The 17,579-nt window shown below is 46.3% G+C and overlaps 1 protein-coding gene across 1 annotated transcript; it reads right to left on the bottom strand.

Moving 5' to 3' along the window:
* Positions 1-4: 4 nt before the first annotated feature.
* On the bottom strand, positions 5-16,863 carry LCMT2 (leucine carboxyl methyltransferase 2; the record flags this gene model as incomplete). Its single annotated transcript, XM_030468732.1, has 14 exons — positions 16,786-16,863; positions 16,410-16,534; positions 15,374-15,455; positions 14,933-15,113; positions 13,865-14,021; positions 12,804-12,993; positions 12,102-12,209; positions 11,182-11,272; positions 9,251-9,508; positions 8,087-8,317; positions 4,370-4,467; positions 2,509-2,696; positions 2,286-2,421; positions 5-115 (listed from the first exon to the last, which is right to left on the bottom strand). Coding segments are annotated over exons 1-14 (1,974 nt in total), but the record flags the coding sequence as incomplete, so codon positions are not given.
* Between the last annotated feature and the right edge of the window lie 716 nt (positions 16,864-17,579).

Below are 17,579 nucleotides of genomic sequence, written 5' to 3'. Positions count from 1 at the left end.
GGTGTGTCCCAAAGGAGAAGCAGTTCCCACCACCGCCGATAAGCAACAGCTCCTTCTCATCATGCAGAAAGACACTACTATGGTTATGTAGCATTAGTGGCCACTCCAGATGCTCCTAAAAAAAAGGGAGGGAGATTTTGAACACACAGGACTTCAAGAACCTCATACAATGCTGTAGAGATCTTCCATACAGCACCTTCATTAGAAAGTTAAGCACAGGCATGCTGGGTCCCATCTAGGACCATTTGGTCCACTATACCACTCAAAAATGTGGGCAAAAATAGATCACTGGAGAACATGGCAACAAGGAAGGCATGACACACTCCTCTAGCATACTCCACCCATTCAACAACTTGCAGTTCAGTTATTTTTGATGGAAGAGAATGTCTTTCTATTCCCTGAATCTTTTTCCTTCCAAGAACACAGTCACTTTTTGAATCCATGTAACAGCATTCATATCCCATGGTAAGGAGTTTCAGAGCTTACCTATGCTTCACGTGAAACAGTCTTTTGAAGCATATTGCCTGACAGCTTCTTTTGGTGTCTCCTACTTCTTATATCAGAAGGAATAATCAGAAGACATATCAATCATGCCCTCTTCATTACAGACAGCCTAGAGTTGTACATCTGAAGTCCAAGAAACATCTGATTGAGAACCCATCTATCTGTCAATCTGCTGAGAAGCTCTTCCACCATCTGAAAGCTCGAGAAAGTGAACCTTTGCAGACACGCTTCTAGCAGGTAACTGACTGGAGCAGTAATAGAACTGCTGTGCAGGCAGTTCCGTTATTGCTGGGGTTATTGGGATCAGAAGAGAATAGATTGGAGAGGCTCCCCTTGTAAAACACTCAGTACAGAAAGTAACTTTCATGAAGGCACATCTCCATCTACATTCTTGGAGAATGGTTAAGGGACAGTAATTAAGAAAGATGTATCTCCCCATGATTAACCATTCCATAGCTGTTTCAAGCACAGAGAAAGCTGACAGCTAGTGGTTTTGGTGCTACCACCTTCCAACACATGTATCAAAGCAGACATACCAACAGTACTCAGTACTGCACTGAAAATCACTGACAATTCCAGACTTACCAAGCCTGGAACCAGTCAACACACAGAGCACAGTCAGTGCGAGCAATCCTTTAGCATAGTACTAGTAGGTCCAAGAGCCAACAGAGGTTTGCCTGAGTCAAAGCAGACAGCTCACAAGCAAAGACAGTCACCAATCCATCTGCATCCTTACTCAATGTAAATAAAAACATACTTTCAAATAACAAAAGAATAAAATATTCCTTTAGATACAACTTTATTATCACTGTGCCCATCCTCACTGCTGTCCAACACAGGAATCTGATTCTGTCTGAAGGCTAGTAGATCACTTACGGCTTTTGCTAGAGAGAGGTAAGAAAAAACTGAACTACATTTAAGCATAGTTCATGCTTATGCTCCCAGGACAATGCTGGAACAGACCAGTCACAAATTCCAGATTCACCAAGGACAGAAACCATATCCATGCATCTCTAAAGCTATTTGTTTCTTTATGTAAGAGATAACTTCTTGACAAGTTTTTATTTATCTCATGGAATCATAGAATGGTTTAGGTTTTGAAGAGACTCTCAAAGATCTGGTCCAACCCTCCCTGCAATGGGTAGGGACACCTTCCAGTAAACCAGGTTGCTCAGAGCTCCACCCAGCCTGACCCTGAACATGTCCAGGGATGGGACATCTACCACCTCTCTGGACACCTGGGCCAGTGTTTCCCCACCCTCATTGTAAAAATGCCTTCCTTATGTCTAGCCTGAAACTGTCTCCTTTTAGTTTAAAACCATCACCCTACCACTACAAGCAGGCCTCTTTTAAGTACTGAAAGGACAGGAATACCTCAGGCAGCAGTAACAACACACAGCAATTTCCACCATGAAGTTTTTAATTAAATGAAACCATGGACCATAGTAAAGACAACTGAGGCTCTGATTCTCCTCTTCCATAGACATTCTGAAATTATTCTGCTTGTGGCCATCTCAGTTGTGCTCCCTCTCTGGAACAGAGCAGCTCCACACCCTCCAGTCTTCTGCATTCAAACTCTCCCTCCTATCTTAACACTGCTGTGTTCTCTGAGCTGGTAAAAGCACTTCAAAAGTAGATTCTGCATGAAACAGGGAAGGTTTATTCCCCTCACATATTTGGTTACTTTGCACTCCCTGCTCTGTGTCAGGGAACAGCCCCCAAGTTACCAGGTTCCCTCTCATAACCCTGTTTACCCTGAAAGAAAAAATTCCAGTTCTTACCACATTAATGGTATAGTCTGAGCAAAGCCCAGTCTCTAAGTCAATGATGGTGATGCCTGGCACACAGGATGAGTAAAGCCACACTCCACCAACAAGCAGGAGCTTTCCATCATGCACATGTGCAGTGTGTGAATACCTGTGAAGTCAAAATTAAGGCTGAATTAATTAGTAGGAGGTGGGTAGAGATGGGCCAAAGGTTCACTGCTGAATGCCTTCTGCTTACCTTGGGATGAGTGGAGGGCGAGTCTCTACTGTCTGCCACTGAAAGCCATCTTCATGCTTCCTCAGAAAGAGAACTGAACCCAAGGGCTGCTCAGCTGCTCCCAGACCTCCTGCAATTAGCACTCCTCCTTCCCAGCTACAGGCACTGTGGGAGTGACGGTGTTCTGGCACCGCACCCTCAACAGGAATCTAGGAAAACATAAGCTCAAGGCTGAAGTTTGCCAACCTAAATGTCTTCTTTGTGTCCAGGCTCTTAAATGATCTCTTCCTGTTGTACATCCTGTGGGATGTCATGTTTTTCCTGCCACACAATAGAACAGTTACTGAAGAGGAACAGAGAAAGCATGATGGGGAACCCAACCTACACATGTTCCTCTAGGGATGGCTAAGATGAAATGTTTCCATTTGCACTACCTCAAATACTTCTCCAGACCTCAGTATATTTAATATTGTTCAGTCTTTAGAGGGTTTTATTTCTACACATTTATTAGGGGCAACTGCATTTGCTTTCTTGCCTGTTTGCTTTCTGTTCAAGACATACACTTGAGAACCACAAGTTTACAAGTTTACAAGCACACAGACTAATGCAGGACCAGCAAAGCAGGTGTTCCATGTCTCAAACCACAGAGCAAGACAAAATGCTGGACTGGAGTACTACTATGCAGAAAGAAAACTTCTACTACAAGCACTGAAGGAAAAAACGCAAAATGAGGAGTTCAAAGGACTATCATAGGAAAAAATTTCCTCTGTGGAGGAAATTTCAGAGGCCATCTGCTCCATCCCTTTTTCCTTAAGTGAATTCAGCTGTATCACCCAGAGAGGCAGTTAAATATTTAAGTTTCTCAAAGTCTTCAGTGACAAGAATTTCCTACTTCTTTAGGCAGCCTACTGCAGCACTTTACTATCTTCATACTTTATAGCTTTTCTTAGTATCTTAGTCAAGTTTCTTAGTTCTTAGTGAAGGTTCTATAGATTGTTGTATTACCCCAAAGTAAATATGGAGAATAATTTGTCTGTCCTCTCTGCAGCTGAGTTTTACAAGTCTGAAGACACATTTTTATCTTAAATCTCCAGATTCAGTAACTACAGGTCTTTCCAAATCCTCTCCTGTAAAGTATGTGGTCTGGTCACTCTAGTTGAGTACCTTTATAGGGATTGCATCCTGTCCACCTCTTTTTCTCAGAAATCAGCTTTGGGTATTTTACAAGGGTCCTGCTGAGATTAAGAGCACAGAAGAGAACAGAATGACCAGTTCATGTGTCCTGTTGGTTAACAATCCTGGTTACATACCTGAGCACACCATTCAGGCCCTGCTTCCCTGCTTGCTTAACTCCTGACGCTTTGTAATTTCCTACTCCTGTGCTCTCAAGAGCCAGCTTTTAAAAAGTGACCAGCATTGACAGACCTCAGTACCTTCAGAAGCATATTCCCAGGGAACCTTAATGACTATTTCTGCAGTAGCTTGAAGTCCATACATCCAGTACCAAAGTTTTGCTCTTCTCCTGTCACCAACAATGTGAAACTCAACTACTTCACAATCACTGTGACCAAGACAGCCAACAAACAACTCTTTAACCAAGGAGTTCTTTGCTATTTATGAGCAACAAATCTGGGGAGCCACCTTCTCTAGCTCCTTTGGTAACTGCACAAAGTATCTTCACTGTGCTCCAGGAATTTCCTGGGCCAGTTTGTGTCCACTCTATGATGTTCACAGTTGACATCCAAGAAGATAAAATCACCCATAAGCACAAGAGCAGCTGATACATCCCTCAGCTCCTTATAGAATTCACAGCTGTCATCCTGGCTGGGTGGTCAATAGCAAATCCTCACAACACCTGCTTTTCTACTCCCCAAGTACTTACCACAGTGCAGGAAAGATCTGGGGTGTGCAGGAAGCACCAATCCCCCAGCACAGGCTCCTCAGCAGAGCGGCCACCATACAGGAACAGGTAGTTCTCACCTACAGAAACAGACAACCAGGTGAAAATAGAAGTTAGGATTTGCTGTGTCACAAAAGCAGATCTTTCTCTTTGCATAGAAGGGAAGCTGACCAAAGACAGAAATTAATGCGTTCAGGCAGAACTTTTATACACTATTGACATGAAAACATCTTGCAACCTGAAGAACAATTGCAAAGTATTATACAATAGATACAGGGATTACTCTTGTATTTAGATCTTTTCTAAGATACACAGTATTAAATATTTTTACTAAAAAGCTGTAGTCTCCATGCTTGTGGTGATGCAGGCCCCACCATCCACTTACATTACGCAGTGTCTGAATGGAAATCACACTCTAGTCTCAAAGCCAAAAGGAGAAAACATGATTCTTATTATGCTTAACAGACTTGGAATGAAAACTCTGGCACTTGAAAGATTACACCTGTATAACTAATAAAACTAGTAAACCTTAAATGATAATAGCATCATAGCATCTATTCTGGAAAGCAGACAAATCCTCACCAGACAAAAGGAATGTGCATTTGTTCATACAAAAAGGAGAAAAGGGTAATTTAAATGTGCAGGACATTATCCAGAGAAGCCTCAAGAGGGAGGTGCAAGAGGTGTAGAAGTCCTGGGGCAGATGCCAAGGATGTGTGATGACTGTACTGTGCCCTGCCAGCTCCCTCCTTCAAAGAGGACTGCACATATCACACAAGTGTTGGACACCAACTGCAGCTACAACACACAGTCAAGGCAAAAATTAGATAAAACAAAGACAAAAAACCCCAATGTATTATTTATAAGATTTTCTTCACACATTTAGGCATTTGCTTCCCTGATATAAAATTTAGAATGGAAGGCTGTACTTTTTGGTGTTCAGCACTGCTCCACAGACTCAAAGCCTGCTCCAGACTAGACTCACTGGTAACAGTTCCCCCAATGTGCCCCTGCAGTAGCTCCCTGACAGCCAGTGGAGAATGAAACAGCTTCACAAAGAACAGCCTCCACCTCCTGCATTCCACTAAGTCCCACACCAAGTTCTAACAACTGCTGAAGTTTTTGCTGAAGTTTTTGTCCCGTACAGTCAATATCTTTGCATAGACAAGGCTTCATCCTAGCCTTGCAGGGCGTGACTCTAGACCTATTCAGAACTACTGATCATGTGCCAGTTGCTGCCAAAAGAGTAAAATCCCTTCGGAGGCACTTCTCTGAGGCAAAGAATGAGGGACGCTGCTCCACAATTAAAATATTACCCTTCTGAGTGGCAGTTCTGAAATTTCTTGCTAGTGTGACCCAAGCATGAATAACTTTAGACATGAGTGATCTCAAGGAATCTGTTTTCCAGAACAGATTACGTCTCTAGGTTTAAATTGTACTTAACACTGGGGGTTAGGGGGGACATGAAACAGGAAATTATCACCTTTTGAGTGTCAAGAACAGATCCCTTAATTTCCTTTCTACTGACAGGCTTGAGAAATAGGCCAATATGCAGTTCAACAAGGCCAAGTGCACCTGGGTTGGGACAATCCCTCGTATCAGCACAGACTGGGGGATGAAGGAATGTGAGAGCAACCCCATGGAAGAGGACTTAAGTAGATGATACTGGTAGATGGAAAATTAGATATGAACTGGCAACATGCACACACAGCCTAGAAATCCCACCACTAGAACTGTTTAGCCTGGAGAAGGCTTCAGAGGGATCTTGCTGCAGACTGAAACTTTTTACAAGGGCCTGTAGTGGCAGAACCAGGGGTTTAAACTAAAACAGGGAAGATTTACATTAGATTGTCCTGGTTTGGGCCAGGATAAAGGTGATTTTCTGTCTTGTACTTTTGCTTTTAGCTGAGTCTCTTTAAGCAGTTGCACTTGCTGAAATTAACAGCAAGTTTCTCAGACAGTGTGTGCTTCTAGAACTGATAACACTTGATGTTTATAGTTACTGCTAGAGACTGGTATGCAGAGCCAAGGACACTGCTCAGCTCTGAGGAAAACCTTTATCCTCCAGAAGGAGTAAAGAGGTCCCACCTGAGCCCTCCTTTGGGGAGGAACAGACAAGACAGATGCCAGAATTGACCAAACCAAGTATTCCATCCCATATACATCATCCTCAGTATAAATTTGAGGGATCATGAGGACCAAGCCATGATTTCCTGCTTCCAGCTTCTGGCTGCCTGTCCTTCCTGCCTTTCCTGCTTCCCTTCCTTCACCCAGCATCCTGGAAGGATTCCGTCCGTTTATCTGCCTGTGCTCCTGACCCATGCCAGCCTGAATCTGTGTGTTCCTGCCTCCAGTTCCCGACTGCTGCTGACTCCAGGAGTCCAACCTGGACTTTCCCAGGGCTGCCCTGCAGCCTCAGTGGGGACGTGAGAGTTATTGGGGAAAAGGGGGGAGGAATGAGGTATCCATTTTCCTGTATATTTGTATATATTTAGTAATTTTTCCTATTTATCATTACTGTTTTCATTAAAGTTGTGTAGTTTAGTTTCCAACCCATAAGTCTCTCTCCCTTATTCTCTCTCCTTTCTTTATCAAGGAGGAGAGAGAGATTAATAGAGAGCGTCTGTTATTCGGTTTAATTGCCGGGCCAGTGTTAAACCGTGACATAGATATAAGGAGGAAATTCTTTACAATAAATTGGTAAGACACTGAAGCAGGTTGCCCAGAGAAGCTGTGGATGCCCCATGGCTGGAAGTGTTGAAGGCCAGATTGAATGGGGCTTAGAGAAACCTGGTCTGATGGGAGATGTCCCAGCCCATGCAGGGGGTGGGACTCGAAGTAGAGAGAACCACTCCATCCCAGGAGAGCAATCAACCTGTAAAAGGCTCAAGCACAGAGAGGCAGTGGCAGGTGTGCAGGCAAGAGGACCCTATGTTCACCCTTACAGGATCTGACAATCTGTCCCAGTCCCACCCAGGGCTGACCCAGAGACCCAGCCCCGTTAGGGTTAGCTGTGAAACCCACCAAAGTAAGTGGACAGGAGGAACCCTCTGGAGCACATTTGAGGGGATGCTTACCAGGGGTATGGGGCACACTGGGAGATGCATGGGAAGAACATTTGGGGCTTGCAGTAAGATGCTCAGGACAGGAACAGAGGTGGGAAAAAGGATGCATTTAGGTGGGATGTACAAACACAGGAAGACAGAGGGATTAAAGGATTAAAAGGTCCAGTGACATGTCAACAGGTCATTGTGCCTGTATGGCCATGTCCTACACCTCCTGCTACACAGGAGTAGCTGAAAATGAGTCTTTTTCATGTGTGGGTAGGTGTGTTTGTAAGAGGTGAGCCAACCAAACTGCTGCAAGTGCATAATACAGCACTTTCAAAACTGTATTATGAGTTCTTTTGGCACTATATAGTCATATATATTTTTTATTCCTGCCCTGCATCTAAAAAATTCAGACCACAGCTCGCCTGTATTAAAAGTTATTATAACAAGGTAACAATAGGGTATGCCCTGAGAAAGGAACAGAGAGCACCAATATTAACTGTATAGCTTGTACTATGTAAAAAGTAAGGCTAGATCATCAGAATTTGCCTTTTAAACCTCACTGTCTACACAGAGCTGCCGCATCTATTCTGGGATTTGTACCCCTTTGCACACCTACATCCATTTCCACTCTTTCCAGGTATTTTACCTTTGAAGGTTACTTCAGTTGTACTGTGTCTCCAACGCAAAGCACCTGGCTCAGCAGCAGGCTGCAGACTTACGAGCTCCACTGTAATGTCACCTGGGTCTGAGGTACTACAGGTTTCAGGAAACTTCAGCCACAACATTCCCAAACCTGCACTTGATGGGGATGTTCGCCCTCCTACCACCAGGGCCAGGCTGTCTGAGAGACATGACAGGGTATGGTACAAACGTGCACCTGCACAGACACAAAACATCAGGGCTCAAACTGATCTTTTCCCAGGAAATTTACAGAATCATTTTGGTTGTGGAAGACTCTTAAGATCATCCAGTCCAACCGTCACCCCAGCACTGCCCAGGCCACCACTAACCCATGTCACTCATCCCCACATCTCCAGGGCTCTGAAACCCCTCCAGGGATGATAGGGACTCCAACCTTGCCCTGGGCAGCCTGGGCCAGGCCCTGACAACCCTTTCCAGGGAGAAATTGTTCTCCAGCTCCAACTTAAACCTCCCCTGGCACAATTGAGGCTGTTCCTCTTATCCCATCCCTTGTTCCTTGGGAGCAGAGCTTGGCCCCCCCTGGCTTCAACCTCCTCTCAGGGATTGCAGAAAGCCAGAAGGTCTCCCCTCAGCCTCCTCTGCTCCAGGATCAACACCCCCAGCTTCCTCAGCCACTACTCAGAAGTTCTGCAGCCCCTTCTCCTTACTACAGACCCTTCCCCTTCTCTGGACATGCTCCAGCCCCTCAATGTCCTTCTTGCCCTGAGAGGCCCAGAACAGACACCAGGATTTGAGATGGGGTCTCAGAAGTGCTCATCAGAGGGGGATGATCCCTGCCCTGCTCTTGCTGGCCACACCAGTGCTGACACAAGCCAGGACGATGGTGGCCTTCTTGGCCACCCTGGCACACGCGGGCTCATTGCTCAGCTGACTGTCAACCAACACCCCCAGGTCCTTTTTCCCCTGAGGAAATTTCCAGCTGTTCTGCCCCAAGCCTGGAGTTTTGCCTGGGGTTTTTGGGCCCAAGTGCAGGACCTGGCACTTATTATTCACAACCTTCAGATCTCTTTGAATGCCAGCATTATTGTGCTATGATATCACTTTTCCACTCAACATATTTTGTTGTTAACACAGAAACATCTTCCTTGCCATCAGTATGGGATCTCACCCCATCTTCCATCCAGATTTTCCTTTTTCAAGCAGCTCCCTTTCCAGTGGCCTGCCTGCTTGACCAGCACATGGAAGCTTCTCAGCCGGCAGTGCTGCCCATCCTGCTCTCCAAAGCCTCCAGTGGTGAGGATCACGTTGGGTTTGAGAAGAACAGAGCGGTGACCGTAACGCCTCAGGCCCAGGGTTCCAGAGGGGGCTGCGCAGGCAGCAGCAGTGATGCTCCCAGTCCTTCTGACAGGACCATCACCATCAGGAGCTGCAAGCCAAAAACAACCACAGAACTTCTGTACAAACAAGAACCAAGGACTACATTTTAAATGGGAGGTCAAAGCAAGTCTGCCCAGCTTCTCAAGAAGAAACAACCGTGGTGGCAGAGCATGCAGACAATCAACTTGTAACAGTTTAAATGACTTCAGTTTCTGTCCACTGCTCCCTCAGCTCCTGACACAGCTCTGAGACTGCTTTGATGGGGTGGGTGTAGAGACCATAGTATCCTACACTGCTGCAGCAGGATAGGAATCACTGCAACACTAGCCCAAGGGCCACTTCTCTGGTAAAAAGTTTTTGGCTACTGAAATAGCCAAGAACAGCAGAGAAAGGATTAAGTGCCTGGAAGCTGGATTTCAGTTTCTTGCTGGATTTGGATCCTACCTTCACAAAAGAAGAAATATTATTAAATATTTATTTAGAAATAAAGTTTTATATAATGACAAATAACCTCTGTTAATTCTAATGGTCCTACTTGGACCATTACTAAAACTAATGGTTTCAGTTATCTAAATATCTTCTAAATACTACATTCTTTAGCATGAAGACAGCTTTCAACACAGGACTCATCTATGCACTGTAAAAATCATTTTCTTTTAATCAGTTTTAAATGTGCACAATCTTCATATTAATCAAGAGCCCCTTATTCTTGCGTTATAAAAAATGATGAAGTGGAGAAGCAGACATTAGTCTATTTGCTGTGTGCCAAACTCATAAAAATTGCCTGTACTGAATACTGTTTGGTAAAAGACCCCGATTTCTAATGTTTGATGAAGTTAAAATAATCATCTTCTTGGGCGTAAATGTCTTACTACAGATGGACCTTTTAAGAATGTTTTTTTTCTTTCGTTTCAAAACTACTTACCACAATGTTTGAAAGGTTTAGTACCTACAGACTCTTGAATAGGGACCCAGATCTATCTGAGAGCATAGCTGGGGGCACATACTGGTATTCGAGACGTATTTTTTTCCGTTCCCAGTAAATGTTCTGGCTATCAGTTTTGAATATACTACAGACAGGAGCAGAAGGACCCCATTCCTCTCTCTAATGAAGTGCCTTAACTGTCTTAATGTCAATTGAGAAAATGTCAGTTTTATTTTAATTTAAGGATAGATCCTATGTGTTTAGGAGCCTCCAAGGTTTTCTTTAAACACATCCATGTTAATTTAGTTTTAATTTTACTACATGTTTTCAGATCTAATCAAGACACAACACAACACATTCAGCAAACTTTCTGGTTTAAGGAATGCCATCTCACTTTATCCTCTTCCAGATGCTTTTACAGCTCCCTAGAACTTTGACTTTCAATTGCAAACAGTACTCTCTGTTGTGTTGTGAACAAGGCTAGTGATGTGAAGTGGGTTAAAAATAACTTGCTTTGACCTTTGAAAAGGGAGAAAGCACCCAAAAGTGGGAATTTCTTGAACTGCTACTGCTTTTTATCATGGAAACATGGTGTTGGTCTTGGTTCTTCCTCACTTTTCTCCCACCTGAACAAGCACCACACAGATTAGAAGCAGAACCTCTGATACAAAGATGGAGAAAACTACTCAGACGGTAGCATCCCATCTGTTCCTTCCAGGGTATTATGGTCTCCTAAAATCTCTCAAAGAAGCCTGCATTAGATAAAAAAAATGCCAGAGGAACTAGTCAGTATGTACCTGTCATACTGGATGATAATGGAGTCCAGGGAGGTTCCATCCCTTTTGATGCAGTCAGGACAAAGTAATGAGAGCATTTCAGATGCCATTCCTGTAGCAAACCCAAAGAAAAGAAAACAAAACAGAAAAAAAAAAAAAAAAAACCACACCTAAAACCAAAAAACAATCCCCCTCAAAATGGCCACAGTGATCAAATCAATGACCAACCTAGCCTAGCACCTCTGCCAGCAGTGGCCAAAATCAGAAGACAAGCTGCATCTGAGAAATAGCAAGTGTGTAACTACCTTCCCCACCCCAGCCTTCAAAGACAGGCAGCTCAATGATTTTCTAAGCATGGAAGATGTGCTTTGAAGAAACCTTGATTAATTTCTCATCCATTATCCCATCCAGTGTCAATATCTGAAACGAGGAACATGTATCTAACAATGACAAAGAGTAATAGCCAACAGAAATGCAAGAGGGAGGGACCAGTGCATCTACAATCATGAAATCATACAATGCCTCAAGGACCTCAAGGATCACTTAGCTCAACCTTTCTAGGTAGAAACACAGTTCACATGAAGTATCCCCTTCTCCCAGAAATGCTCCCAGGAACCTCACATCAGGTGTTATTTTTCTGTATTCAGTAATCCCCAATGGATTTCTCTTTCATTAAAATAATTGCCCCTTGAATCCATGCAAACATTTACACCTATACCAGCCAGTTTGTTCTGCTACCTGTCACCCTGGGTGACCACTTGCTGAGGAAGGAACAAGAAGCTTTTCTAACACCAAAGAACATCTTTCAATGCTACCTTCCCCAGACTTCATATGGCACTTCCCAAGGGCTCTGCATTAACAAAGTCAAGATCCTTTCTGCGCACATGAGCACCTGTGCCTCAGCAGCTCATCAAACCAAAGATACTGGTGTTCAGTGTTACCTCATATTCATCAAAAGGCTCCAGAACCTGCACTCTTTGCTGCTCATCTTCTGGAATACAACAGCTAAAAAACTCATTCATATCCATGACACTGCACTCAGTCCACCCCTGAAACAGAAACCCCTTAAAATCATTTCCTCTGGAAGGAGAGAATCATCATTACATAATGCCTTAGGTTGGAAGGAACCTCAGAGATCACCTCCTCCAACCTCCCTGCCATGGGCCCCTGCCTCTCATCTAGATAAGGTTGCTCAAGGCCTCATCCAATGTGGCCTTGAACACTTCCAGGGAAGAGGTATCCACAACTTCTCTAGGCAAGAGAAGAGAGAGACTCAGTCCCCACAAGAAAACAAAGACCATAGATTAAACACCTGCATGAGCCTTTATGGATGTCTAGCTGGAACAACAGCAGCCCAGAATTTGGTGAGGATAGATCCTGTAGCTTAAGACCTCAATTTATTATAACAAAACTCTCAGAGGAACCCATCTTGCCTTAGTCCCAGACCAGAAAGCAGGCTGCAAAATGGTTGGAAGTACCTTCAAATGACTAGTCATGCTACTAGAGAAGGCAGCATCTCAGCCTTGGCCCTGTTTGCTTCAATCTATAACCAACACAGCTGATGACCTCCAAAACTACTTCATGTTACAATCTTTCCCAAGGAAATCATGCTTCAGGTGTGCCTTAGGGCTGAAGGCACCTACCTTTTCAAGGAAGCGCCTCTGCTGTGCCTGGCAGTCGGGATACTGAACCAAGGAGTGAAGAGGGGAGCTCAGCTGGCTGAAATGCTGCTGCATGACCCGTCCAAAGGGGTCTGCTGGGTGCACCTGCTCATAAAGCAGAAAGCAGCCCTGAGAGAAACACTCTGCTGCCCACTGAACCAAAGCATCCGACCTGTCAGGCAGAGGATGGGGAAGGAATCGTGTCACTGAGGGCCCACCTAAGGTGTGGCATATGCCACAGAACTTCCTGCAACACCATAAATCATGCTGGCACCCTGACAGAGGCAATGCAGAAAGGAGAAAACCCTCTGCTGGGGACTTGTGAACTTCTCCTTCTCCATCAATGCAGACAATTCAGGGGGGAAGAACAACCATAGATAGAATGGGTTGGGTTGGAAGGGACCTTAAAGCTCATCCAAGTTCTAACCCCCTGCACACAGAACGCCCCTGCACCCCCAACCTCCCCAACATGCCTCTCACAGCCCAGGTTGCTCAAGGCCCCATCCAACCTGGGCTGAGATACTGCCAGGGATGGGGCAGCCACAGCTTCTCTGGGCAACCTGGGACAGGGGCTCAGCACCCTCACAGGAAATAATGTCTTCTAATGTCCAACCTCAATCTCCCCTCTTCAAGTTTTAAACCATTTCCCCTTGTCCTCTCCCCCTAAGCCCCCGTGTAAAAAGCCCTACCACAGGCTTGTAGGCATCTATAGATATTGGAAGGTTGCTCTGAGGTCACCTGGGAGTCTCCCCTTCTCCAGGCTGAACAACCCCAACTTCCTCAGCCTGGCTTCACAGGGAAAGAGCAATATTCTAAAAATCTCTCATTGGAGGCTTCTTCTTTTTTCCCTCCCTTTTAGTGTATGATGTGGGCATCAATCCCCCCCGTCACAATTAGGATGTAAGGAGTTGTTTGGGACCTCCAGACAATTCCTAAGACTCGATGTGTAAGACAGCAGGTCTCCCAGCCCCAGGTGACATACACACCAAGCAGTTCCTTCTTTCCATCTCAGCCCCTAGCCAGCAGAGGGTAAATCCACTGACCTGCTGTTCTCCAGGTAGGTGAGCACCACCTCTGCCAGGAAAAGAGTGGGGATTTCATTGTCCATCCCAGCTTCTTCCAGAGCTTTCTCCAGCTCAGACAGCTCTGACAAATCCACACCCAGTAATTTATAATCCTTTCCAGAAAAGGCAATGGCTCCTGGGAGACAAAAAATTATACACTCTCACTATAGATGCTCTGTGGAATCCAAAGGGGACACACAGGAAGATCAGCCCCCAAGGCTCGCAGTCCATTTCCTTGAGATGTTTACAAGAAAATCTCCATTACTCAAAGAACCACAAAGGGACAGTGTCAAGGAGCAACTCCAAAACTCCTTTATTCCTAATGCAAATTTCACCTGCAGAGTTGTCATGGAATCATCACATCTACTACAGCAAAATTTTATCACATTTACTTTATGAATATTTTAAGAAACCACTGCAATTCAGATTCAAATCATCAGAGCTCTCATTTACAGACTGCTCAAGTTAGGCTAAGAAAGTGACACTGCTGGGACAGGATTAGGATGGTTTGCCTCACAACCACAAAACCACTCTCAAGCCTTTTGGGGTTGTTGGGGGGGGGTTTGTTGTTGAAGATAATTCATGTGGATGGAATTCTTTGCCAATATTTAAAGTGTGAATGCATTCAAGAGGAAACTGAACAAGCTCCTGGCAGAGCTCCTCACCAAGACTTGTTCAACTGCCCAGGGACTTGTGCTCTGCACCCAGCTCTGTAAATGTCTTCCACCTGTGTGTGTTTAAATTGATTATTACAGTCTAAATGTAGCAGCTCACAATGTCCCTATTGTCTTTCATCCCACATTTTCCAGGACAAACAGAATGGACTTGGTTTGATTCAATCAATCTGCCCTTGACAAACCCAGCCACACATACCCTTGTCACCTCCCAATGCTTACAAATGATTTACTTGTCCTAATTTTTTTTCAGAAAATTAACATGCTTTTCACCTCTAACTTTATAGTTCCTTGTACCTCACTTTTTACAGTCTGAAGCTGTCTGCTTCTTCTAAATGTTCAGCCTCTAGAAAAACTTCCACAAATATCATACCTAATGCTTCTCCTCCAGTATCTCCCACCAGAGCTGACAATTCTTCCGTGCCTTTGATCAGAGCAGCTTTTTGACTTGCCACGACTGGGAAATCCACTTCACACACCACTGTGTGCTGCAGAAGACCCACGTCTTTCAGACGGAAGTATAAGGAGTCAAAGCCAGCACCTAAAGACACAATCTGCAGAGAAATCATTAGGAAAAATGTTATACTCAATTCTAGCACAACGCTAAAAGACCTGGTGTGAAAAATATTCAAGATCATCACTTGTAGAATGACAAAAAACAGGCAGCCTACTGCAAGAGGTAGAAGTTTGTGTAGGTATTGTCCCCTCCCAGGTATTTCTGACAAAGCTACATACAAGAGAGCCACGAAGATGCCAAAAAGACTTCTCACAGAGACAGAGGAAGCTGCCATCACCCCCAGCAAGGAAAAGGTACCTGTGTCCTGGGGTGGCTTTGGGTCTTGTGCAGGAAGTCTTGAACACAGTGATCCACGGCACGGGCTCGGATGTAGTAACCTCTGTGGAATGAGGTTCAGCTGCAGTAACTGCCAGGAACATTCTTCTTCTGGCCTGGCACCTTACATTTAATAAAACTGACCTTGTCTTTCCTTCTCTCAGCTTCTACCCATTCACCCCACATTTACAGACCTGCTCTAGGAGACATTTGATGATCTTGTCGTATCTACAGCTTGAATAAACACAGATTTGCATTCAGTAAGTGCACTGACCACCATTTCTCTGTTGATGTGTCAATATCCCAGAGAAAACGTGTGGCTATCCCAGCTGGACCTGTCCCATTTTGCAGAAACAAACATTCACTGGATAAAAAAGTTTGAATGTAGACAGATGGGGTGCCCCCCTGCAATGTGGGTGACCAAGTTCCTGCCCCAAATCAGGTGCCAGAACAATATTATTGCCATTTATATTACAACATTAACTCTCTTACTCACAGCAGTAAGCTGCAGTGGGAGTGAAGAGAGAAAAGAGAAAAGAAGTCAAAGGAAAAAAATTCATTCTCTGATTTTTGAATTAATGTAAATTAATTAAGTTTTCACTCCTGCAATGCACTGAGCCTCTGCCAGGCCTGGCAGGGCCTGCTATCTCTTTTTCCTTGCCATTCTCTTTTGGTTAATTTCACTATGCCTCCCAGCAGAATTATCAGCTGCTCTCACTCCCTTTAACCAGCATGTTATTCTCCCCATTCTTCACAGGGACTCAGCATTCCACCTGATACGGTTTTCTTTGGCGGTAAACTGTGTAAAATTAGACTAATACTCCAGAAACTGAGCTAGGGCTCAGCCAGCTGCCAGGTGGTCACTCCAGCCCTGCCCCTGAAACGCCTCTTCACAAGCTGTGCCTGCACCACGGCGCCCTCGAGGGCTCACCGGGCCCTCTGCAGCCCTGGAGAACAGCGGCCGCCAGCCCCACGCCTGCGATGCCACCGCCGCCCCGGCCCTCCCCACACTCCTCACCGGTGGACGAGGGGGGCTCGCCGCCGCCGCCGCCCCACCAGCAGCCGCAGGAACCGGTCCCGGGTGTAGCCCCATGCCGCCGCCGAACACTTGCTGACGGCGCTGCTCCCGCCGGTGCCCTGGACCTGCGGGGACGAGGACACAGCCACGGTGGTCACACCGGCACCAGGGGACCACCGGAGCAGGACAAAGCAGCGCTAAGGGGGCTCCGAGGGGCGGGAAGGGCAGTTCCCGCCGAACACCGCCGCAGTCTCAGCCACGCCCCGGCCCGCGCTGACCTCCTCTCGTCCCCCAAACCCCCTCAAGGCGCCGTCACACAGCAGGTCCCCGGTGCGGAGAGGCTGGGAGGGTAAATCAGGGCGGGGAGGTGACTCACCGGGGCGGCGGGGCCCATCCCTCGGGCAGAAAACCACCGCTCCGCGCCGGCCGGAAGCACGGCTGTAGGCCGGGAGTGATGCACCGCATGGGGCCACGGCCGGTGTAGCGCGCCCCCTGGCGGGCCCCGGGGCGCCGGCCCGGCCCGACAGACCCCGCCTGTGGTCCCAGCCTCCCCCCGCCGGGGGTACAGGGGCGGAGGGTCTCGGCCTGCCCGCCCAGTTCGCGGGCGCAGTCCCGTAGCTGGGCCCGGAAGAGAGGGAGAGGTGGGAAGAGGTCGCCATGGCAACGAGGTAGCCAGGGAGCGGGGTGCGGGGATCCCGGGGCAGGATTTACATCTCCCAGGGCAGTACCCATCTCCTGAGGTAGTGTCCATCATGTCCCAGGGCAGTGCCCATCATCTCCCTATGGCAGTGTACATCATCTCCCCGGAGCAGCGCCCGTCTCCCTGGGCAGTTCCCATCCCCCTGGTGCAGTGTATCCATCTCCCTGGAGCAGTGTCCATCTCCCCAGGACAGTGCCCGTCTGACAAGGCACTGACACAGGCTGCCCACGGAGTTTGTGGAGTCCCTTTTCTGAAGATAATTCAAAACCTGCCTGAATCTTCTGTGTGATGTGCCCTAGGTGATCCTGCTTTAGTGGGAGGGTCGGACTGGATGACCTCTAAAGGTCTGATGATTCTGGGATCTTCCTGGTGTGGGGCAGAGCTTGGTGAAGGGTGCAGCAGTGCTAGCAGCAGCATCCATAGCCCCTCTGCCCACGTCTGTTTCTGTGCTGCTGTTCAGAACAGAGCTG

Source organism: Calypte anna, unplaced genomic scaffold, assembly GCF_003957555.1.
Source record: "Calypte anna isolate BGI_N300 unplaced genomic scaffold, bCalAnn1_v1.p scaffold_27_arrow_ctg1, whole genome shotgun sequence".
Classification (NCBI taxonomy): domain Eukaryota; kingdom Metazoa; phylum Chordata; class Aves; order Apodiformes; family Trochilidae; genus Calypte; species Calypte anna.
Note: the sequence above shows the minus strand (reverse complement) of the source record. Positions and strands in the feature narration are given on the sequence as shown.